At 37.0% G+C, this 24,923-nt stretch overlaps 1 protein-coding gene and 1 non-coding gene across 2 annotated transcripts; both read right to left on the bottom strand.

Moving 5' to 3' along the window:
• Positions 1–4,629: 4,629 nt before the first annotated feature.
• Positions 4,630–4,736, bottom strand: LOC147920582 (small nucleolar RNA R71). The gene has a single exon (XR_015591876.1). It is a non-coding gene; the product is annotated as a small nucleolar RNA R71 (small nucleolar RNA).
• Positions 4,737–16,035: 11,299 nt separating this feature from the next.
• Positions 16,036–16,968, bottom strand: LOC104766458 (uncharacterized). The gene is made up of 2 exons (XM_010490348.2): positions 16,832–16,968; positions 16,036–16,466 (listed from the first exon to the last, which is right to left on the bottom strand). Exons 1-2 carry the CDS (start codon positions 16,911–16,913, stop codon positions 16,177–16,179), a joined length of 372 nt encoding a protein of 123 aa, XP_010488650.1. The 5' UTR covers positions 16,914–16,968; the 3' UTR covers positions 16,036–16,176.
• Between the last annotated feature and the right edge of the window lie 7,955 nt (positions 16,969–24,923).

The raw sequence follows: 24,923 nt of genomic DNA, 5'->3' as shown, positions 1-24,923 counted from the left end.
TGGCTTAATGGAAGACTATCATCCTATTATTGATCAAATTGAAGCTCATGATGTTTCTCCAACTATCCCATATGTTCATAAACGTTTACATATTCGTGAGGCCAAGCTTTTATCCATGGCTACTCTCGTCTCTCTTCTCCTAACGATTATTGTTGCAACGCAACGTCCTCCCAACAACAACAACAATCGCAACAATAATCAACACAAACAGCGTCCCAACACTCATCACTCTAACTGGCAGTCCTCCTCTCATCAGTCTAATCAGCGTTAGTCTCGCCTTATTTGAGCAAATGCCATTTTTGCAGCCTTCAAGGTCTTTCTTCTAGGAGTTGTCCTCAGCTCCAGAATCATGTCTCACTTTCTCGACCATAACACACCAGTCCTTTCAAGCCCTGGTAGCCACACGCTAACCTAGTTCTCATTGCCGCCAACAACTATGATCTGTGGACGATGGATAGTGGTGCTACACATCATATTACATCTGATGTCCAGAATCTATCCCTCCACCAGCCATACTCTAGCAGCGAAAAAGTTCTAATTGGTGATGGCTCAAGTTTGAAAATCACTCATAAAGGTATGGCCACTCTACCCTCTCCTACCATACCTCTTACTCTAGATAACGTTTTAGGTGTACCCAACATTCATAAAAATTTGGTTTTTGTATATCGGTTATGCAACTCTAATCATGTGTCTGTGGAATTCTTTCTTGCCTCTTTTCATCTGAATGATCTCAACACGAGAGCCCCATTACTCCAAGGCATGACTAGAGATGAACTGTATGAGTGGCTGGTGACTCCTTCTCAAATAAAAGCATTCTATGCATCACAAAGTCCAAAAACAACTTTAACCTCTTGGCATTTACGTCTTGGCCATCCTTGCTTCTCTGTTTTAAACACTATTGTCTCTCAATTCTCTTTACCTCTTTCCAGCTCTTCTTCAAATTCTTTGTCTTGTTCTGATTGCTTATTAAATAAAACACATAAGCTGCCTTTTGTAGTTTATTCTATTAAATCCATCAAACCTCTTGAATATATTTTCGTTGATGTCTAGACTTCTCCTATACTCTCTCTAGATAATTACAAGTACTATCTTATTTTTTTGGACCATTACACTCGTTATACTTGGTTCTATCCTCTCAAAAATGAATTTGATGTCAAACATACCTTCATTGCGTTCAAGGCCCTTGTTGAGAATGACTTTCATGAGAAGATCCAAACCTTATACTTCAAAAATGGTGGTGTATAAATTGCTCTTCGAGCCTACTTGTTTGTCAATGGAATAGCTTACTACACCACTCCACCGCACACACCTGAACATGATGACCTCTCAGAACGCAAGCATCGTCACATTGTAGAGACTGGTCTAACACTACTCTCTCAAGCATCTATGCTGAAGAATTATTGGCCATTTGCCTTCTCCAATGCGGTATATCTCATAAATCGCTTACCAATGCCAGTCTTAGAGAATCAATCACCTTATCAGAAGCATTTTATGGAGACTCCAAACTACACAAAGTTAAGGGTGTTTAGTTGTACCTCCTTTCCCTTGCTTCGTCCATATGCGGCTCATAAACTTGCGGATTGATCCAAGAAATATGTATTTTTGGGCTACTCACAATCCCAAAGTGCATACTTCTGTCTTGATATGGTTTCTGGTTGTATCTATGTCTCATGTCATGTCCAGTTTGTGGAGGTTGATTTTCCGTTTAGCAAAACATCACCCACCATCGACTCGTCTTCACCTGTTTCCGCTTTTTCTCTGGTTATCTTCGTCCCACTCATACATTCCTTGTTGCTCCCGGTTGGGATCCTTCACTCGTTGTCGTCTTCGGCACCTTCGATTAATGCTTCTCAGTCGTCGGTCTCCTCATCGGTGCCGGTCTTGTTGTCTCATGTATTTTCTCAATCTTCATCATCTTTGCTTTCTTCTCCCTCTTCCTCTGAGGCCACTGCTCCTGAAAAAATGGGCCGCAACCCACGTTCCAGATCCAAACACCACAAAATAATCTATTCCATCAAACATCCTCCAACACTCAATCACCTACCCAACAAAATCAACAGATCCGACACATTGAACCAAACCAACAACTGCCTTCCTCCACCATTTAACCTGAAAACGAGACAATCCCGACTACTCCGACACCGACATCATCTCCATCTACCTTACTAGTTCCAACACCACAATTTTCCCCCGACCACCATTCACTATCGCTGCCGCCACCGCCTTCCCATGTTCCTCTACCTTCTCCTGCTGCACAACCGATTCCTGTTCCCGCTCCTCCGATTATCCCACAAGCACCGCCACAACATATTGATATGCATATATTTTACCATGTTTAACCTTAGTTTATTTACGTCTTTTGCATGGTTTGCTAGATAGTTTTATCACTTTTATGTAGTTTAAGGTCTGTTTGTGCATTAGAATAGGATTTGCATTGCATTTGCATTGTTTCTTGTTTAAATAGGTGATTTGGACTCAAGGAGCATGGAAATGGAGCTTAAGAGGAGTAGAGTGCAACCAGTGAAGCAGATAGAGGCTGAAACAGGATGGAAACCAAGGATTGGAGACAACTCGACCATCACACCCGGGAGACACTCGACCGTGTGCTGCTGAGGGACTCAACCAGTGAAAAATAGAGGAATGGAGCACTCGACCATAGCCACTCGACCGCTTGTGTTCGAGCAAATCAAGCCGCCTCTCTATTTTGTCTGCTAGCTAATTTAGGGCTTCTCTCTTGTCCTATGTATATCTAATGTACCCCATGGCCGCCCATAAGCCATTTTAGGTCAGAAAAATATTTGTAGCCACCAAAAAACCTAGTCTTTACCCCTTTTGGGTTTTTAGCTTTTGTTTACATTATTTACTACTTTTGTTCTTATTTTTCTTCAGATTTTCATACCTTGTAAGTCTCATAACTTTCTGGGTATTTATAATCTGAGTTTGTTTCTTTGAACAAAGTTGTAGTTCATCATCTCATCTATCTCATCTATCTCATAATGCTAGTTTTATCATTTTCTGGGTTTATGTTCATCATCATCATGTTCTGTTCATCTGAGTAGTAAGTTAGGATTCTGGAGATGGATTAGGCTGGTTTAGGGCTGTGGTTGTTTAGATTGGTTAAACTTGTTTGATAATATATCTCTTATGGGTTAGATATGCTCTAAGCTGTTCTTATATCTGAGAGGGTAAGAACAGATCTTAAGCTTCCTTTCATTGTACCAATGTTTAGTTTCTTAGATAAAGCTAATACTGGAGATTCTCATGCTTATCCCAAGAGATTGGTTGTATAAGGTGATTTTTGACAAGTAATAGCCTGGTTCTTAATGCAGGTTTAGTATGGTTTCACCAATGAGAGTTGGGTTAGGATTTTACTTAAACTTGATCACTTCTGTCATGAGAGTTGATTAGTGAGTCATTAAGATCATTTTCTAGATTGAGGTTTGTTAACCAGTTTAGATAGCCACATCTTGAATACTGCCCATGAATCCATCTCTAGAAGCCTACTTTGTTATTTGATTATTTATTACCGCATATTATCTTGTTTTATTGCATTTGTTTCTGTTTTAAGTTGTCAATATTGCATCTGTTCTTCATATCCAACCACTCGACCTAGCCACTCGACCACACACATGGTCAAGTGCTTGACCGAGCACCTTCAGGTTGTTCACTTTACTTTCTGTTTCATTTAGTTTACTTTCTGCGTCTTTATAGTTTTGTTTCATTGCATTTGTTTAGTTCTTGCTCTTGTTTGGTTTAAATTCAGCATTGTTTACAATTGTTTCTTTTGCATACAGTTTCTGTTCTAAGAATTTTACTTTTTGCATTTACATTTCTGTCATCAGGATTGTTAGTTTCAAACAACATTCATATTTGGCTTAACTTGAGTCACTGTTTACATCTTGATTGCATACCACTGTCTAGTTTCTGGTTTTGGTTGGTTGTTTTGAGTTTCAGGTGTACACTCGAGCTAGCACTTGATCGTGTGCCATTCACCGTTGTGATCGAGTACCAAACCAGAAATCAGTCTGTTTCCGCGTTTCAGTTAGTCGACCAGCAGCTCGAACCAGCACTCGATCGTGTGTCCATCCGAGCATGTGATCGAGTTGATTGATGCAGACAAGATCCAAAGGAAACCAGAACCTACATAAGTACATTGATCATATAAACCGCTTTCCAAGGGACTTGAGGCAACTGAAAACCAGGATCCTTCAAGAACAGAAAGAACAGTTGCTGGTGGATCCACCAATACACCAGAATCAAAGGCCAAGGCAGATTGGAGCAGGAGATGCTCCCAATACACATAGACAGAGAGCTGGCATAGTACCTCCTGCAGTAGGCAACAATAATTTTGAAATTAAAAGTGGCTTAATCACTATGATCCATTCCAATAAATTCCATGGATTGCCAATGGATGACCCATTGGATCATTTAGATGAATTTGACAGGCTTTATGGCCTCACAAAGATCAATGGTGTGAGTGAAGATAGCTTCAAGCTCAGGTTGTTTTCATCCTCTCTAGGAGACAAGGATCATCTATGGGAGAAGACACTTCCAACATATGCTATAACTACATGGGATGGATGTAAGAAGGCATTCTTGGCTAAATTCTTCTCAAATGCCAGAACAGCCGGATTAAGGAATGAGATTTCAGGCTTTGCACAGAAGAACAATGAGACCTTTTGTGAGGCTTGGGAGAGGTTCAAGGGCTACCAAACACAGTGTCCACATCATGGGTTCAGCAATGAGTCACTGCTCAGCAAATTATACAGAGGAGTTCTGCCCAAGATAAGGATGTTGTTAGATACAACCTCAAATGGAAACTTCCTCAACAAGCATGTAGATGAAGGCTGGGAACTAGTGGAGAACTTGGCTCAATCTGATGGGAACTACAATGAGGATTATGATAGAACAGTGAGGTTTGTTGATTCTGCACCAGATGAAAAGTATAAGAAGGACTTGAAGATTGTTAATGACAAGTTAGACAAGATTCTGCTTAGTCAACAGAAGAACATATACTTTCTTTGTGAGGAAGATATAACAGTTCAAGATGGAGAGAATGAGGTAGCTGAGATGTGTTATATGCAGAACCAAGGTGGTTTCAAGGGCTATAATCAATTAAAGCCACACAATCTGTCTTATAGAAGCACAAATGTGGCCAACCCTCAAGACCAAGTCTATCCACCTCAACAAGCACGGCAGCAGCACAATTATATACCAAAGCAGCAACATCAAGGTTACCAGGCTCCAATGTGTCCCCCACCAGCGTTTCAGACCACCCAAGCCCAGGAACCTGACTTAAGAACATTGATGCAGTAGCTGTTGCTTAACCAAGCTACTAGTCAGATGGAAACAACAAAGAAGTTTGCTGAGATCAACCAGAAGATAGATTATACCTATAACGACCTGAATATCAAGTTTGAGAGCTTGAACTCCAAAGAAAAGTTCATGGAGAGCAGTTTGGCCTCAATTTCAGCTTCCAAGCCTAATCAACTGCCTGGCAAAGCTATTCAAAACCCAAGAGAATATACAGCCAAGGCTATCTTTGTTACTGAGGAATATGTCACTGGGGACAGTGAAGTTCAAGATGGGGAGGATATTCAACAATTTTCAGCTCAGAATTAAGCAGAGGATCAAGCAGAGAAGACAATCGACAGTGTGCTCGACCCAACACACGATCGAGTGCCTGATCGAGTCACTGGTCGAGTGGTCCCAACTGAGTCTGATAAGCCCACCAAGTACATTCCTCCAGCATATCAACCACCCCTGCCATTCCCAGGACGCTTCAAAGAACAATTGATTAGAAACCTCAAAGAACAGCTTGAGCAGAAGGATTTGATGGCTATTAAACATGAAGTGACTGTTGTGAAGAAAGAAGAGGAAAGAGGACCAGTTTTGGAGCAATTTGAGCCATATCCTCTCTATAAAGGTATGTTACTTAACATATCAAAGCATAAGGATAAGAATCAAGCCAAAAGGGATCAAGAAGACATTGGAACAGCTGTGGTTCCAACCAAGCTTGAGGATCCATGCTCATTCAACCTACCATGCTCACTGAACTATATGCACTTCAACAAGTGTTTATGTGACCTTGGAGCTTCTGTGAGTGCCATACCCTTCTCAATAGCAGAGAAGCTAGGATATGAAGAGTTCAGGCCAAGCAACCTCTATATAAGTCTAGCTGATGGTTCTTAGAAGGATATGGTTGGCAAGCTGGATAACTTTCCAATAAAGATAGGCAAGGCCAGAATACCAACTGATTTCATCATCATAGAGATGGAAAAGAAGCTTCATGATCCTATCATCCTTGGAAGACGATTTTTGGTCACAGTTGGAGCTGTTATTGATGTTAAAAAGAGCATGATCAGCCTAGACATTGCTGATGGGTTGACTATGAGGTTTGATATCAAGAATACAACAAACCAACCCACCATTGGAGGCCAACCCTTTGTTATAGAAGATAAAGCTGATGTTGAGTCTTTTAAGAAAAAAATGGACTCTAAGGCCAAGGTTTCTGCCAATGAGGTAGCTGTTCAAGACCTCAAGGATCCAGTTCAAGAATTGACCAGTTTGGTGAAGGATCTCCAAGTGAAGCTCAACAAGAAAGCTGTGAAGAGAGCAAGGCCAAGGTTTAAGATCAATAATAAGCAAGGTTCAAGTGTTATGACTGTTTTGACCAAGAACAAGTTTCATGGTGATCAAATTGAACCAGGGGGATATCACCTCTTTGGTCTCAATATCAAGCCTGATAAGGCACCAAAAATCAAGCTTAGTGACTATAAACAAGCTCACTAGGGAGTAAGTCCCTAAGATATCCTTGTGAATATTAGTCTAAATTTAAAGTATTTTGGTTTGGTTTTAGTGTTTTTGTGGCCAGGAAAGAAGGGGAGATCAAACAGATAAAAAGAGGAAGGTTTGGATGCATGCTCGACCATGCACTCGGTCGAGTGTGTATTCAAGTACGTGTTCGAGTGCAGGACAGTCATTCTATACTTCTTCCACAACCCATGAAGTACCAACATCACCAATCTCATTGTTTATACCATTTAATTGCATATTTTGTTTATTTTGGTTCTTAAATTCTCTTTCAAATTTTTATTACACAAGGGACTATGTAATTTAAGTTTGGGGGAGGGTTTAAGACAGCATCTGACATTGTTTTCTATTTTCTTATTTCAAATTTTTATCATTAACATATTAGTACTTGCATTGCATCTAAGGCATAGAAAAAACCAAAAAAATTAAAAAAATTTCACAAAAGTCTTTAAAAAAAACATAGTGCTCATGTAGTTTGCATTGCATATTAGGATCTTGTTAGCATGTTTCATATCAGATTGTTTCATGTGTTGCATTAGGGATCAATGATGAGTTTAGCCTTGTTAACTTGTTTAAATTCACTAAACTAGGATCAATGCTCAAGATAATAGTACTTTGATGCTAGTTGAGTGGTTAGAAACATAAGATTGAACCAAGTTTAGAATTCCTATATTGCATTCTGGTCTAAACTGAAGCATGTTGTGATTTAAAGTCATTTCCTACTTATAAGAACCTAATATTGACTTTTAATTATCAGTTTGTGCATTGCTTTAAACTCATGGATACTTTATACATATTTGGATCATCTTTCCCCTTTTTACCACTGTTGTTGATCCAAGTAGCTGATTTCATCATTGAATCAGTTTCCCCTACCCTTAACCAACCTTTCTTTCAAGCCATATTTACTCTTGTGTGTGTGAGGCCTATTTTGGGATTGAGCTTGGTAGAAAATCTTAGGTTTGAACTGACAAGAATAAAACCTTGTGTAGTTCTAGTTTGCATTTTTCTGGGTTTGGGACTTGGTGTGATTGAAAAATAAAAGAAAAGAGGGGAAAAAGAAAGAAAAGGGTAAAGTCCTTAGGAGAGAAGTGTTTTAAAGTGAATTCAAGCTCTAAGAGTGAGAATGGGGTGTAGTAAAAGTTTTAAATAAGGTTTGGGTCAAAAAAAAAGAAAAAAGAAAAGAAGAGTCTAGTAAAAAGCTTTATGACTTGGGAAAAAAGTAAAAAAGAGAACCTTAGTCTTTAAGAAAAGAACCCCATTCCACTAGAGAAATCAAGTAGTAAACCTCTCCTAAGACTTAAAAACAAACGAGAAAAAGGGTAAAAGAGAAGAGATGAAGTTAAAGGATAGAACTAAGACATTATGAGATTAGAATGTTAGGAACAAACATTTTGGGTACCTCTGGGTAGACAAGGTTTTTTTCTTGTATGTGTCTAAGTGTTCTGACCTTTACCCTTCTTCTAAAGCTCAATCCACTTTTTGTCTCTAAAACCTTGTTATTGATAAGCCCCACTCAAAAGAGAGACCATTGATAAGCCCCACTCAAATGAGTTTAAACATTGCACAATCTGATTCATGTTCTTGTTTAATGAATGTTAAAGGAAATGACTGATTTTAATGCATGTGGAAGTCTAAGGCTTGAATCAGTTAATGTTGTGAAAGGCTTGTCTAAAATCTTTAAGTATAGCTCATTAACCATGCATCATAGTACTAGTAACTTGGACATTGATTCTAGCTAGTCTATTAATATGTTTAAGGTTCTGAGATCCCACTTTCAAACCTCTCTTCCCACTTATGTCTTGTTTGTTTGCTTGAAGGAAACCGAAACCATCCGGTGCCCGCTCCTACTGGCTCGCGAGGCCTACCGGACCGACATCATCATGGAACTTGAGAGGGTAGAACGAAGGGAAGTTGGCACTTAGGAGTTAAAAGACAACACTAACATAATAAACTTTAGTGTAATTTATCACTTTCCCACGGCATGAACAAAGTTTAGGATTCCGGTGTGTGCAAGTCGTGTTTTGTTTATTATTTAGGTGTTGACTGGTTCTCCCGCTACCTCTCGCAAACGCTGTGTTTGCGGGTGGTAGCGGTTGCAAGCGATTGGAACCAATTGCACAAATCGCTTCTAATCACTCCTAATCGCTCTCAACCGTTTCAAACCACTGAATTCCAAAAGTTGCTTTCCGCAAGCGTTTGCGGTTGCGGTTGTAATTTTTTTTTTTTTTGTAAAAAAACTTAAAAGAAATCAATGATAATGAAACCATTTTACTCATTAAGGATGGGAGAAAATAAAGTACGGATACGATTCCAGAGATTATAAAATAAACAATTAGAAACAATTAGAAGAAAACAATATTCCAATTAACAATAACCTGGATGTAAATTTAATGGCACATCGCTCATAAGTTCAAAAAATCTAAATAAATATAATATTTCATCAGAAATTTAAGAAAATAAGATTATTTGTGAAATAAGAAAATAAGACTCTTCTCAACTCTCACTTGACTATTCTTACCTATGCAACTACTAACCCACGATCTAAGAGAAAAGAGAAAAGATCTACGATCTAAAGCATATGTTTTGTCATTTATCAAATTACTTGATTAAATTTTTGGTGAAAAGCCAAATGCATAAAAGAATAAGTATTTCAATATGAATTTTTTTTGAATAATTATTATTTTAATAAATTTTAATTATAAATCAAGTTTAATAAAAATTTTGGTGTTTTTAAACATTTATATATTAGATATCACATTTATTATGTTCCAACCGCTATTTCACCCGCTGGTCAACCAGTCGTAAACCTCCCGCAAACGCACCAATTTTAAACCGCTAAACCAGTCGTTCAAAACGCTTAATAACGCTTGAAACCGCAATCGCTCGCTTCCGTAATCTCCCGCAACCGCAACCGCAACCGCAGCGTTTGAACGAGTCAGACCCTTAGTTTGTATTTAGCTGGCGTTTAACTTTTAATGACGATCAAAATAAAATTGCTATCTAAATAAAATTGCTTGTAATATGGTCGGGGTTTTATTTACTTTTAATGAGTGTGTTTATGTCAACAGATATCCACAATTACGACTCCTCCAATTATATTTGTAGGACTAAATTTCATTTTGATATTGATGATTGTCGTGAATATGATCATTAATGTGGCTTTTTTTTTTTTTTGCAGCGGAATATTACCAAAGGATTTTCATATTAACAATTAAGGAAGATCCGAAATGATCATGATTTCGGGTTCTTGATGTCAATTTTGATTCGAAAAGCAAAGACTAAGTTTGGGGGGAGTTGATATACATATGCATATATTTTACCATGTTTAACTTTAGTTTATTTATATCTTTTGCATGGTTTGTTAGATAGTTTTATCACTTTTATATAGTTTAAGGTCTGTTTGTGCATTAGAGTATGATTTGCATTGCATTTGCATTGTTTCTTGTTTAAATAGGTGATTTGGACTCAAGGAGCATGGAAATGGAGTTAAGAGGAGTAGAGTGCAACCAGTGAAGCAAATAGAGGCTGAAACAGGATGGAAACCGAGGATTGGAGACCACTCGACCATCACACCCAGGAGACACTCGACCGTGTGCTGCTAAGAGACTCAACCAGTGGAAAACAGGGGAATGGAGCACCCGATCATAGCCACTCGACCGCTTGTGGACGAGCACATCAAGCCGCCTCTATATTTTGTCTGCTAGCTAATTTAGGGCTTCCCTCTTGTCCTATATATATCTAATGTACCCCATGGCCGCCCATAAGCCACTTTAGGTCAGGAAAATATCTGTAGCCACCAAAAAACCTAGTCTTTATCCCTTTTGGGTTTTTAGCTGTTGTTTACATTATTTACTACTTTTGTTCTTATTTTTCTTCAGATTTTCATACCTTGTAAGTCTCATAACTTTCTGGGTATTTATAATCTGATTTTGTTTCTTTGAACAAAGTTGTAGTTCATCATCCCATCTATCTCATCATGCTAGTTTTATCATTTTCTGGGTTTATGTTCATCATCATCATGTTCTATTCATCTGAGTAATGAGTTAGGATTCTGTAGATGGATTATGCTGGTTTAAGGTTGTGGTTGTTTAGATTGGTTAAGCTTGTTTGATAATATATCTCTTCTGGGTTAGACATTCTCTAAGCTGTTCTTATATCTGAGAGGATAAGAACAGATCTTAAGCTTCCTTGCATCATACCAATGTTTAAGTTGTTAGATAAAGGTAATACTGGAGATTATCATGCTTATCCCAAGAGATTGGTTGTATAAGGTGATTTTTTACAAGTAATGGCCTGGTTCTTAATGCCTGTTTAGTATGGTTTCACCAATGAGAGTTGGGTTAGGATGTTACTTAAACTTGATCACTTCTGTCATGAGAGTGGATTAGTGAGTCATTAAGATCATTGTCTAGAGATAGCTCATGTTTGATTGAGGTTTGTTAACCAGTTTAGATAGCCACAGCTTGAACACCAGCCCATGAATCCATCTTTGGAAGCCTACTTTGTTATCTGATTGTTTATTACCGCATATTATTTTGTTTTATTGCATTTCTTTATGTTTTAGGTTGTCAATATTGCATCTGTTCTTCGTATCCAACCACTCGAGCTAGCCACTCGACCACACACACAGTCGAGTGCTTGATCGAGTACCTTCGGGTTGTTCACTTTACTTTCTGTTTCATTTCTGTTTCATTTAGTTTACTTTCTGCATCTTTATAGTTTTGTTTCATTGCATTTGTTTAGTTCTTTCTCTTGTTTGGTTTAAATTCAGCATTGTTTACAACTGTTTCTTTTGCATTCAGTTTCTGTTCTAAGCATTTTACTTTCTGCATATACATTTCTGTCACTAGGATTGTTAGTTTCAAACAACATTCATTTTTGGCTTAACTTGAGTCACTGTTTACATCTTGATTGCATACACATCACACACTTTATGGATTGACATCTCTTATACTACAACTGCATAAGAGTATTGAAACCTCTTGCATCCCATCTGATCATCATTGCTTATGTCTCTGTTTGCATGTTATCATACATTCATTGCATAAGTACACATAAAGAAAAGACTAGTTTCACATATCAATCGTCACTCCATGGCTACATGGGAAAAGAACGGTGCTTTCAAGCCAAACAAAAAATACTCACTTAATGTAAAATTGGCGGCTCCTGAACCTTGGACAGCGAGTCGAGCTCTCAAAGATGAACGTTTTTCGTCGGGCTCTCACCAATGAAATCAATGCTCAATTGCAAAATCACACATGGGATTTAGTTTTGAAACCATCGTATTTGGTTACCATTGAGGGATGTCGATGGGTTTTCAAAACGAAATACAACTCGGTTACCATTGTGGGATGTTGATGTTGCAGTTGCATGTGATTGGCCTATAAGATAGCTCGATGTTAACAATGCTTTCTTACATGGAACTCATGGAGGAGGTATATATGTCTCAACCCCCAGGTTTTGTTGATTCTGAAAAACTGGATCATGTTTGTAGACTACGCAAGGCAATCTATAGCCTGAAACAAGCACCCAGGACTTGGTATTTCGAGTTGAAGACATATCTTCTTGCTCTGGGTTTTGTGAATTCAGTTGTAGATACTTCTCTTTTCATTCTCAAGAAGGACTCCTCTATTGTCTACATGCTTATATATGTTGATCACATCCTTATCACGGGTTATGATCGTCACCTTCTTTCTCAAACTTTGGATGGTTTAACAGCTAGATTCTCTATTAAAGATTATGAGGACTTATCATATTTCCTCGGCACTGAGGCATGCTGAGATTTCCACGATATACACTTGAATCAATGGAGATATATCTTGGATCTCCTTGCTAAAACAAACATGCTCATGTCAAATCTGGGAAACACTCCGATGGAAACATCTCCAAAGCTCTCCTTTCACTCTGTAATAAAACTTACATATCCTACTCAATACAGAATTGTGGTGGGGAGCCTCTAGTACTTGGCTTTTATGCGTCCTAACATATCATTTTCCGTTTATCGTTTGTCTCAATATATGCATATGCCTACGGATGAACATTGGAAAGCTGTCAAGCGCATACTCCATTATTTAACTGGTACATCTTCTCATGGTATTTGTCTCAAGTGTCGGACTTCGTTCAACTTCCATGCTTACTCTGATCCAGACTGGACAAGTGACAATGATGACTTAGCCTCTACGAATGCATATATTTTTTATCTTGGTCATAATCCAATTTCATGGACCTCTAAGAAACAAAAAGGTGTTGCTCGCTCATACACCGGGGCTGAGTATAGGTCAGTGGCTAATACTTCCTCTAAAATTATCATGATATGTTCTCTGTTAAGTGAGCTTGGCATTGTTCTTCCACAAGTGCCAACCATCTATTGTGATAATGATGGGTCTACATATCTCTATGCTGACCCGGTGTTCCACTCTCGCATGAAACACATAGCGTTGGATTATTATTTCATACGCGATCAATTTCTATTGGGCGCTTTACGTGTTTTTCATGTCTCCACAGGTTCAATTAGCAGATGCTCTTACTAAACCCTTGCCTCGCATCATGTTTTAAAATCTGTCAAGCACGATTGGAGTTTCGCAAAGCCCCTCCATCTTGAGGGGGTGTATTAAGGAGTAATCATAGGAACTGATTTGATTATTGATCTTTATATATGTAAAGTGTATATTCTCAATTACTTATGTACAGTACCCTAGGTTGTTCATGAGTCTGTATATATATTGACTACTGTGAATCAATAATAATCATCTTTCGACATATAACATTTACATTTACATCGTCACACATTTTTAACCTAGTGGAATAAAAAAACCAAATATATATGTTCAAATATTACTCAAATCTCTTATCAAACATTGAATCCAAAATGTTTAATCAAAAAAATTTGGAATATGACAAGCAGATGCTGTGCAAACTGCTCATCTAAGATTCATATCCAAATGTTTTTTTCATATTTTTCATTATCATAACATTAACCGTTCATATTATATATTAAATACATTTAAAGATTGTAATACAGTTAATAATATTATCAAATAAAAAAATATATTTTATCACATTTTAGAAAGTTTGTGAGGTGTGTCATCTACTTTCAAAAGTTTAACAAAAAACTCTTCTAATTTAAAGAGAATTTGAGAAAAAAATGTCCAATCATAAATATTTGCTCTTGATGGCTAGTATTGATAGTGCAGTCCAAAATTATAGACAATGATTTTACTTCTTTCGCTCTCATTTTTTATATTATAACTGAATTCATAGCTGTGCATATTTTTGTTAGTAATTCGAAAAGCATGCTCTCATATCACAAAATCAATTTTTTTTCAAACATCTCTATATAATTAGTCTTTAAGAAATCCTTTTTTTTTTTTAGCAAACATTTCATTATCACTAAATTAAAGAGTTTCAACCTCTAATAGAGAAGCAATTACATCCAAAGCAAAGGAAATAAAGGCCACAAATGCCAAAAAACACCATCAAAGGATTGTGACACTCCTCCTTGTGGTTTCAGCAAGGAAGCAAAGTGTCCAATGACGCTAACGTCAAACAGTCAGCAAATTCTGAACGAGAACAGTCTTGAACAACAATCCCCGCTTCTACTTCAAGCAAAACAATTAACATTGTGACACCCCGGTTTCAGAGACTTGCAGAGAGGTTTAAAAGAATTGTTTGGCTACAGTCACCAAAGTGCACTTATTTCATCGGTTAAGGAACCTTAGAGAACTCTAGAGTTAAGCGTGCTTGAGCTGGAGTAGGCTAAAGATGGATGACCTTCTGGGAAGTGATTGTCGGAACTGTGTGAGTGAGGACAAAACACAGGGAAAGATCATGTGGTAATTTGTAGGGACAGTAAACTAGTCTTTAAAACCTCCCGGACGTAGCAAACCGACCGTCGGATATAGATGGGCTCGCGGGTCTCCTGAGGCCAATTAAGGAAGGTGGACCCATGGACAGGGATTGGACATAGGACCCACTAAGAGGTGGCAGTCGGAGCGTTATAAGTGGTATCAGAGCCGAACCCAGACGAGTTTGGAGTCGAGTGGGGTCACAACGTCGAAGTGACAGTCTTGGTGCGCAACGAGGACGTTGCGATCTGTTAGTGGGGGTGAATTGTGACACCTCGGTTTCAGAGACTTGCGGAGAGGTTTAAAAGAATTGATTTGGCTATCTGTCACCAAAGTGCACTTATCTTTTCGGTCAAGGGTCCTGAGAGAACTCCAGAGTTAAGCGTGCTTGAGCTGGAGTAGTCTCAAGATGGGTGACCTTCCGGGAAGTGATTGTTGGAACTGTGTGAGTGATGACAAAACACAGGGAAAGATCATGTAGTGATTTGTAGGGACGGTAAACAAGTCTTTAAAACTTCCCGGACATAGCAAACCGACCGTCGGATATGGATGGGCTCATGGGCCTATTGAGAGGACGTGAGGTCCATTAAAGAAGGTATGCCCATTAAAGAAGGTAAGCCCATAGACTGGGATCGGACATAAGGCCCACTAAGAGATGGCGGTCTGGGCATTACAAACATAATGCTCCCTATAACTCTGTAACACTGCCACTAAACATAAGTGAAAAAATAGATCTGAGGGTCTGGTGTATCCGGTGGTTCCAATGGTGTCGGCGGTTATGGAGGCTCCGACGGTGGTGCACGAGGGGGTATCCGAACGAGGAAGGTGACCGAAGACATCGGTAAGTGACAAGAGTGGCTCAAAGTCAACAAAATCAAGAAAGTCATCTTGTGTGGAAAACCTTGCCGGAAAACAGTGAAAGAGATATATCAAAGAGAGATCACACCTTAGCAAACACGAGTCCGGAGAGGAGATTACTAGAGAAACATCGCTGGAAGAAACAGCTCATTACGTTCACGGAACGGTGCCTTGGGTTTCTTGCCTGAGAGCTTTTAAGAAATTCTTATACAAGTAAGACTTGCAGTTTCTCGATCGTTTAGTCAACTTTAAGTAAATTCTTACACTAGAGTCCTTTTGGAACTTTCGTATGTTTAGTGAACTTTGTAAGTGCTAGTGAATGCAAGACCTTGATTGTCTAGATCTCTAGGTGTTTGGTAATACTTTTAAAAATATTTCCTAGCCAATTTACCATATTGTTTTTTTCTCCAACACTAAGAATATAATAAGGGATTATAACTCCGTAACAGAAAGAAAAAAACGGATAGAGTAATATGACCTAGAAACGATTTTTTTGGGTGTGAAAGAACTATAAACGAAATTATTATGCAAACAGAGCAATGAAATTTTATTCCAAACATTTCTGAAGGGACTGCATTACACAAACTCACCATGATTTATTTATAGTCATAAGTGTATATATAAGTGCAATCATGCATGGTGGTGAATCTATTATAGAGTTTTAAACACCGGGCTGTGTCTGAACAGGTTCGTTAAGTCCGTGGCCTCCTCCTCCGTGTCCGTGGCCTCCTCCTCCTCCGTGGCCTCCATGTCCTCCGTGTCCACCATGTCCTCCGTATCCGTCAAGTCCGTGGCCCCCTCCTCCGTGTCCGTGGCCTCCTCCTCCTCCGTAGTGTCCTCCGCCTCCTCCTCCTCCGTAATGTCCTCCTCCTCCATAGTGTCCTCCTCCATGGCCGCCATGGCCATAACCTTCAGGTTGCACTTTTTCCTCACTCTCCGGCTTCACCATGCCTGCCAAAAAAAACAGTATTTCAGATATTGTTAAGCACGTGCACATGTGCATTCCTCTTCCTGATTTCATTGTCCTTTTAATTAAAAGACTTTTAAAAATAAATACAAATATTTCAAACTTAAAGAAAAATATTTACAACACTAAATACACATTTCAAACTTAATTTTAACAAAACTTCACATCACTTAAGTCTGTCTTGCCTTTAGTAAGTCCACAAAATGGAACGGAAAAAATAGTTGGACAAATTACAAACGATAAGTTAGTTCAAGTTCGATTAGCCTCACGAACATATTTTCTTGAAAAAAAAAATAGCTTCCAATAGTAGAAGTAGATTGAAATGCATATATAAAATAATTTTACGTACCCGACTGTCTAGCGGCAGACACTTCGGAAACGACGACAAGAATTGCAAAGAGACCCAACAGAATCAAAGCCTTTGAAGCCATTTTTTTTTTCTCAACTTCTTATAACTCTCTCTTAGTATGTTAAAACAAGTGATGGATAAAATGTTACGATGCATGCCCTCTATTTAAAGAAAATGAGGAGGATAGGAAACGAGAAAAGTAAAAAAAAACTACAACGTAGTCGACTAGTCCGATAAAAAGATGGAAATTATTTTATCAAAAGTAAAGTTAAAGAAAGTTATCAAAATATTAACAAAGTAGTAATTAGGAGATAAGTATGAGAGTATCTATACGTGTTGCGTCGGGACCCTTATGGTCCGCTGTTGGATTCATTGTAACTATACTTGAATCAACGTAAATGACAACTCCACTAGTTTTAAAAATATTTTTATAAACACAGCGCATGCATAAACTTCTAGATATTTAGAATTCATATCAAATTGTTATGTTTTTTTTTTCTATTTGTTTTTGTTAAAGTATTAGATTTGTAATTATGTTAATATGTTATAATGATAACTTTTTGGAAAGAAAAGTCATCCACTATACTTGTTAAGGATCCTTCTTCTAATCTGTACCGACAGAGAGATAAAGACAAATCTATATGCACTAAACAACAGTAAGTATAGCATGATTGCATCAAGCAGTACAACTAAAAGAGGGGAAAAGGGTCATTTCATATTCGTACACCTCTAAAAGTGCAAATTTTTTTCTGTACAAATAAGGAATGTTAATTTAGTCTTATACCCTAGTAAAATTCAAATTTTGTACCTGTACTTAAATAATAGATTAAATTTCAAAGTCCACGTTAACGGATTTAAGTCAACCGTAATAGATGCTGACTCAGAATCCACATGTGTATTGACAGGGGCGGATCTACGTTGGGAGGAGGTAGGACACGTGTCCGACACTCAGTTTTTGAGAAATCTTTCAATTGGTTACTGCATTAGTTTCACTTAGCTCATTTGGAACAAAGTGTCCCATATAATGTCATAGATGGAGGGTTCGATCCCTCTTATGTACATCATTTTTATTTTATTATTTTTCCCTAGTGCTTTTACTGCTAAAGAAAATTTTTCTTAGATAATAGTGCCCCATATAATTTTCTTCCCTAGATCCGCCATTGTGTATTGAGATGCCATCGAAATCGCAAAATATAATCGTTTTGTTATGTTTTCTTCTCAAAAAATTGTCGAAAATCCACACTCTAGTTGTTCGATCATGTGCGATCTCACAGATGACGTAACCAGTTGATCCCACAACAATACTCAATAGTATCTTACAAATTTATTCTTATAAACCAAACACAAACGTGCCATCAAAATCGCAAAAAATGTTGGAAAATCCACACTCCCGTGTGTCGAACCCGCGTTCTTAGACATTATCAGCGTAGGACATAACCAGTTGATCCCACAACAATACTACATAGTATCTTACAAATTTATTCTTATAAACCAAACACAAACGTGCCATCAAAATCACAAAAAAATGTTGGAAAATCCACACTCCCGTGGGTCGAACCCGCATTATCAGACATTATCAGCGTAGGACGTAACCAGTTGACCCTGCAACAATACTCGATAGTATCTTACAACTTTATTCTTATAAACCTAAAAAGATCTTATTCCCAATTAAATGAAACGTCGTCGTTTTGAATTGGGGGGAAATTGAAAATCTTAGGGTTCTTCTTCTTCTCTCAAATCCTGATTTGTGTTTCTTCCTTCTGCTTCTCCGGAGATAACCGACAAAGATGGACGAAGAAGGTGATCAATTCGACTGGAGAGAGGAAAGAGTGGGACGAAACGAAGAAATAAGGTAAATCAAAGTAGATTTCAATTAAGGTTTTATTTTGAGGTTTTGATCTTTGATTTCAAGATGTCGTAGTGATACCAAAGTGAAATTCAATGCCTACAATGGTGGATACTGGGCCAAGGATTATAAAGGTGACATTGCTTATCTTGAAGGTTCAGAATCAATAACTATAACATGTAATCCGGAAGAGTTCTTTGTTAAGGTGTCGAATGAGTTTAGAGGGGAACATGTTGTGGTATAAGTTGCCATTTGAGGAACATAAGGAGCGGAAGAGGTTGTGTAATTCAGATATGAGTTTTACAAGGATGTGTGATGCGGCCAGCTGGGTTGGAGTCGTTGATGTATTTATGGTTAAGTCGTCGGGGCATCCTCATGATGTGGAGATTACTGAGCCATGTGATGCAGAGATCCGAGTTGAGAGGAATGTAGCCTCTTTTGTTGATGACGACCCGAATTTTGACTACCATGACACACCTCCAAACTTTGATGATGAAGGTTGTGGAGAGAAGTTTGTAAGATTCAAAAAAGGTAGTGGTCAGCTGCAGTTCAAACAAGTGTTTGACACTCTAGAAAATTTCAAAGAGTGTTTGATAGATTATGCCCTGAAGGGAGGATACAACATTAAGCTTGATAGATGGGGGAAAGAAAAAAATGGAGCTGTTTGTTCAGAGTCTTTCAACACAAACAACACAAGGAACACAAGACTAACTTTTGGAACTGTACTACTAAACCTTCTCTGGTACTCAGACTGTTCCTTTTGGTGTCATTATTATGATGTTTTTCTACAGTCTGCTGCTAGTTTCTGTGAGCTGCTAAGACTCAGGGTAGTAGAGACTTGATGCCAATCTAAGAGAATTTGTTCACTTTTCTGTTTTTCTTGCCAAAACAGGACCTTGCTAAGGATCTCTTAGACATGTTCATGGCCAACAAAATGGCCAAAGCTTTCTTTACAAACAATGGATCAGAGGCCAATGATACCCAGGTTTTCTATAACAATACGTTGTATCTTGATCTCTTATTTCCTAACTTGTTGTCCTGTAAGAGTTATTTGTGAATCTCTTGTGTGTAAAATGCAGGTAAAGCTGGTTTGGTATTACAATAACGCACTTGGAAGGCCCAAGAAGAAAAAAATTATTGCTAGAAAGAAATTGTGAGAATTGATATTTGCTATGTTTTTAAGATAGTTGAATCATCTTTTTTTCTGTGTTTTCGTACTGCTATCAAGCATACTAAGTCATGTTTGCAGTTTGGAAACTTTTGTGGACTTGAGCGACATGGATTTGTCTAGAACAGATTGTGGTCGTATGATGAAGATCCTTCGCCTCTGTCTCCTGCTAACAAACAATCAACAGTTGATTTGATATTGAAGTCCACAGAAGATGACCTGAAGACCTGGCCTCACAGGTGTGTTTTAACTTATACTTTGATCTTTCATTTGGATGTTTTTGTACTGTGCTTCCTTATTATCATCACTTCGTCTAACTTCATACTTCCTCGGTGCTATTGGTGCATCAGTATCAGCCCTGGGAAGCTTACTTTGATCCCTCGTGTGAGGAACATTGACTCAAAGGCATTCTCCTTTATGTTTGCACTGCGAAACTACTTATATGTATCTGACATAAGGTATGCATCTGATTTCCTCTACTTAAGACTGCTTTCTTTTTCTGAGTGATAATTCATGTGGGTATCAAATTTTTAGTGGAGTACGAGTTGAGGGTTTGGAGACACTAGATTATCTAGACAACTTGATGAACAAAGAAAGATTCACGGAGCAAGCAAACACGATTACCTTTGACGGCGAGGTGAGTAATGTCAGCTACTGTCTTCTACTTAAAGCCAAAGGCTCTAAGGTGATATGCTGATGGAATGGCGTTGGCTGTTGATGGTATGAGTTGAGCTGCTTTGGTTTCTTTATGACTTGGTTTAAAAGAAATGTACTTGCCTTCTTTTTCTTTATGCTTTGGTTAGTGATTCAAACATTGTTGTATCTTTTGGGTATTTGATAGAATGATTCTATGTAAAATGTATGTTTTATAAATTTATTGTAATATTAATTTTATTTATGAATTAATTTGCAATTTAAATTTTATGCAACAAAGGTTTCTAGTAACTTAAATATAGAACATAATAATATACATTACAACAACATTAACAAAATGAAAATGACAATATTTTACAGTACAAATAACATGATACAAACAATACTTTACAACACGAAAAAAGGCCATGAAAAAATACATCATACCACGAATCAAATGATATAAAAGATTATATTATAGCACATGATTAGCGCTATAATAGGTCTGACTATCGTAACATTTTAAAAAATGCTATGATATGTAGGGAGCTATTATAGCTACTCATGTCCTAGCGTTTATGGAAACGCTACCAAAGCCCTATAGTAGCATTTTCAGTGTGCTACTATTGCCTATATTTCTTGTAGTGTTAATTGGGACTAAGATTTTTTTTTAGGTTTATATCAATAAATTTGTATAATACTATCGAGTATTGTTGTGGGATCAACTGGTTACGTCATACGCTGATAATGTCTTAGAACGCGGGTTCGACCCACGAGAGTGTGGATTTTCCAACATTTATTGCGATTTCGATGGCACGTTTGTGTTTGGTTTATAAGAATAAATTTGTATGATACAATCGAGTATTGTTATGGGATCAGCTGGTTACGTCATATGCTAAAAAACTATGAGATTACGGTTTCGAACCACGGGAGTATGGATTTTCGACAAATTTTTGTGGAAGAAAACATATCAAAACGGTCTTTGAAATTGGCTATACTATCTAAGTAAAGGTATGAAATTTTAATTTTACTGGGGTACATGTCTAAATTAGCACTCCTTGTTTATACAGAAAGGAATTCGCACTTTGGGAGGAATGTACGGGTATGAAATGGCCATTTTCCCGCTTTTAGAGGGTACAAAAGTTTTGCTTGGCCATCGTGAATACGAATACTCACTCTGTTGGAACGTTTGACAGAAACATTAGTGTATATTAAGTATGTTATGTTCTACATCTACGGATAAATTAGCTGAAAAAAAAAATCAATAATGGAAAGCAACAATTATGGTATACCCAAGAAATAAAATATTTGTTAACCAGAATTTTGATTTTTTTTTTTTAATAACTCATGAGTGATCCTAAAAGTTTACTAGGCCCAAACACTAATCTCCTGTGGCCGGGGGAAACCATATTAAATTTCAAACCCCTGTAGCCAATACTATTTGAACTAAGGTGGTGGGATTTTTTTTCCTTTACTACTGCACCAAGGCGACTTGGTTCAAAATTTTGATTTCACTGTAATATAACATGATGTTGATAATTTTATCGTCGAATCTGATTTATTACACGTCCAAACACTATCATATTTAAATGGCTACCCATAAGATTTTGATGATCTAATAATAGAAGGAGAGGCGGGACTTTTCTCCCTTTACCACTGGACCAAGGCCACTTGGTTCAAAATTTTGATTTTACTATAATATAACATGATAATGATAATTTTATCGTCGACTCTGATTTATTACACGTCCAAACACAATCATATTTAGATGGCTAACATAAGATTTTGATGATCTAATAATATAAGGAGAGATTGGATAGGACGAGATGGAAATTCAGATATCGTATTAACTACTCACGAATCTCAGTATTAATTTTAAAACTGTTTTATGTCATTTGTACTCTTTTCATTTTAAAAAAAAAAATTTAGATTTTTTCCCCCAAAAGTAAAGCTATTTTCTTATTTAATTTTAATTTTACATGTTTGTATTATAGTCACAAAAAGTGATAATAATTATGTCAGAATTTATAATCTATCAGTAGATTTTAAAATAATGACTAATTGTGACAAAGTAATAGAAAGACATTTGTAACTAGAAGTGAGGTAAGTTTAGTCACAAAATCCGTAAAATTTAGTTACCATATTTGATCGCAAATCTATTTATATTTGTAATTATATATTTTGTAACAAATTTGACATAGTTAGAGACAAAATCAGTTAAAATTAATTTAGTCAAAACTCTAATTCGTCCAGACAAAAAAACGAGTCACATTTTTTTGTTTCAATATTCACATTTTTTTGGTAGCTTGGCTATAGTTAATTCAGACCGACCGCAATCAAAACATTACCAAAGTATGTAGCTAGCTACTACCATCCTTGCAACTTCATTTGTGTGAATTTCTTAGCAAATTTTGTCACTCTATACAAATTACTATTTGAGATTACGAGAAGAGAGAGACAATCTGATTTTCTTTTAAAAAGCAGCTGGTAATAGTAATTCCAATACACAGGTCCGTTTCAAAGGACAAGCGAGGTAAGGAACCGGTGGTGCCAATATATATACGAACTCGAGTTCTACTCGCCACACTACTACAATTTACATAGCTGCAGATTGCATGATATGGATAAAAATGCAAGTTTAAACGAAATTCACAAAGTGAAGTGATAATCTCTTAAAAAACGGAATCATAAGCAAGAGTTGGCAACCGGACCAAGTCTAAGAGAGGATGAAATTTCAAATTCCAAAAAGAATACTAAACTAGTGATGATAAAGTATCTCGCTAATGAAGTGAACAAATTTTGTTGCCGACAAGATCAATAAGTTTCACTGTCACGGCCCAAAGACTTTTTCCGTATTTTCAGACGTGGCCAAGGAAGGTTGCTTTTTCTCCTCTTGACACAGTCAATTTTTTGTTATGTCCTTTCATGTTGATTGTAAAGATTATCTAGAAGGTTGGTTATATTACGATCTTAAGTATGAATTAGGTGGGGATAACAAACAACAAAAAAATTCGAGACAACTTATGTAAAACTAAAATATGTGAGTTCTATAGTTTTTGGATAATTTTGCAATGGGTTTAAATGTTATGCCAATTGCAATTAAAATAAACTATGTGAGTTATATTAACTGTTTTTTTTCTCTAATTAATGGATCCCAAAATTTAGAATTTAAGGTTTTTGGTTCAGTTTTGTTACGATGGCATGCTGGATATTAGATGTTCCCATGGTTATTAATGTATTTTGAACCAAATTAAAGTAACATGATACAGAAAAACAAAACTCACGCTTTCCCTAAAAATGATATGAAATAAATATAAAATTTTCATGTACGTGATTTGAAAGGAATAGGACACATCATTATCAATTACCTAAATTCTTTTACAAGTATTGTAATTTGGCAATTTTTTCAAAAACAAATTGTGAAGGTTTTTTAAGATACTTTCAAGTATTAATTATGATTTATCCCTAAGAATCGTTCCTTACGTATCTATCATGCACTAGTAGTACCAACTACCAAGAAATCCAGATGGCCACCTATATATCCCTTGATTCATTATAGAACGTAACTTTAATTTAAATATTTGATTTGAACCACGGTCTGTTGAATGGTTCTGATATAGCATTCAGCCGATTTAAGGATAGTTTGTGGTTTAGTATGGTCAGAGGCTAATATGAGGAGAAGCATACCTGACTGTGCGAAAGTAACAATGTCAACACATTTCTTATGGTCCAAGCAGCAACTCCAGTGGTAGATATCAAAATACTCATCAAGAAAAAAAAAACTATGTTTCCGTTGCAAGCAATTATACTTTCCTTTTCATGACTGTCCCTGAGCTTTGATGATTGGAGAGGATGAAAGAATAGTGGATGGTGAGATTATTTCTTTAGAAAAACATATCACCGATGGAACCTAGCCAAGACTACTTCAAGTGGTCGGCAAGAAGACGTATTTTTTTTTATAGTTCAGATTTCTATTTATTGATTAGGGAACTGTTTACGGTTATTTCTTTCTTCCTATATGATGTTTTCTTTTAGATTATATCATATATATAGAGATAAAGTCTTGGTTAAGCTCATTGTACTGAGTTTTTACTCCAACATGGTTATACAATCTATAAGCTCTATTACAATATTCTTGGAGCATTAATATTGATTGACTCTCCTACGAATTGATCAAACTGCACGACTTATATAATACTGATTAAGACGAGTATGGCTTCCGGTTTTTGTATGTGAAAGTTTCTTAGAGTTATATAAAAAAATTATAAAACTAAGACACTTTGAAAGGATGATTTGTTATTCACGTATAATTGGGAGTTTCATAGTTTTCCCATAGAAAACAAGAATATTGTAGTTTAATATAAGAGAGACAACCAACATGATTATTCCGATGGCAGGAATAAAAAGTGAACATCGTTTGGAAACAAGTTATATAAATTAGCAAT

Source organism: Camelina sativa, chromosome 19 (assembly GCF_030686135.1).
Source record: "Camelina sativa cultivar CO46 ecotype springtype chromosome 19, ASM3068613v1".
NCBI classification, from domain to species: Eukaryota; Viridiplantae; Streptophyta; class Magnoliopsida; order Brassicales; family Brassicaceae; genus Camelina; species Camelina sativa.
This window is presented reverse-complemented; position numbering and strand designations above follow the sequence as displayed.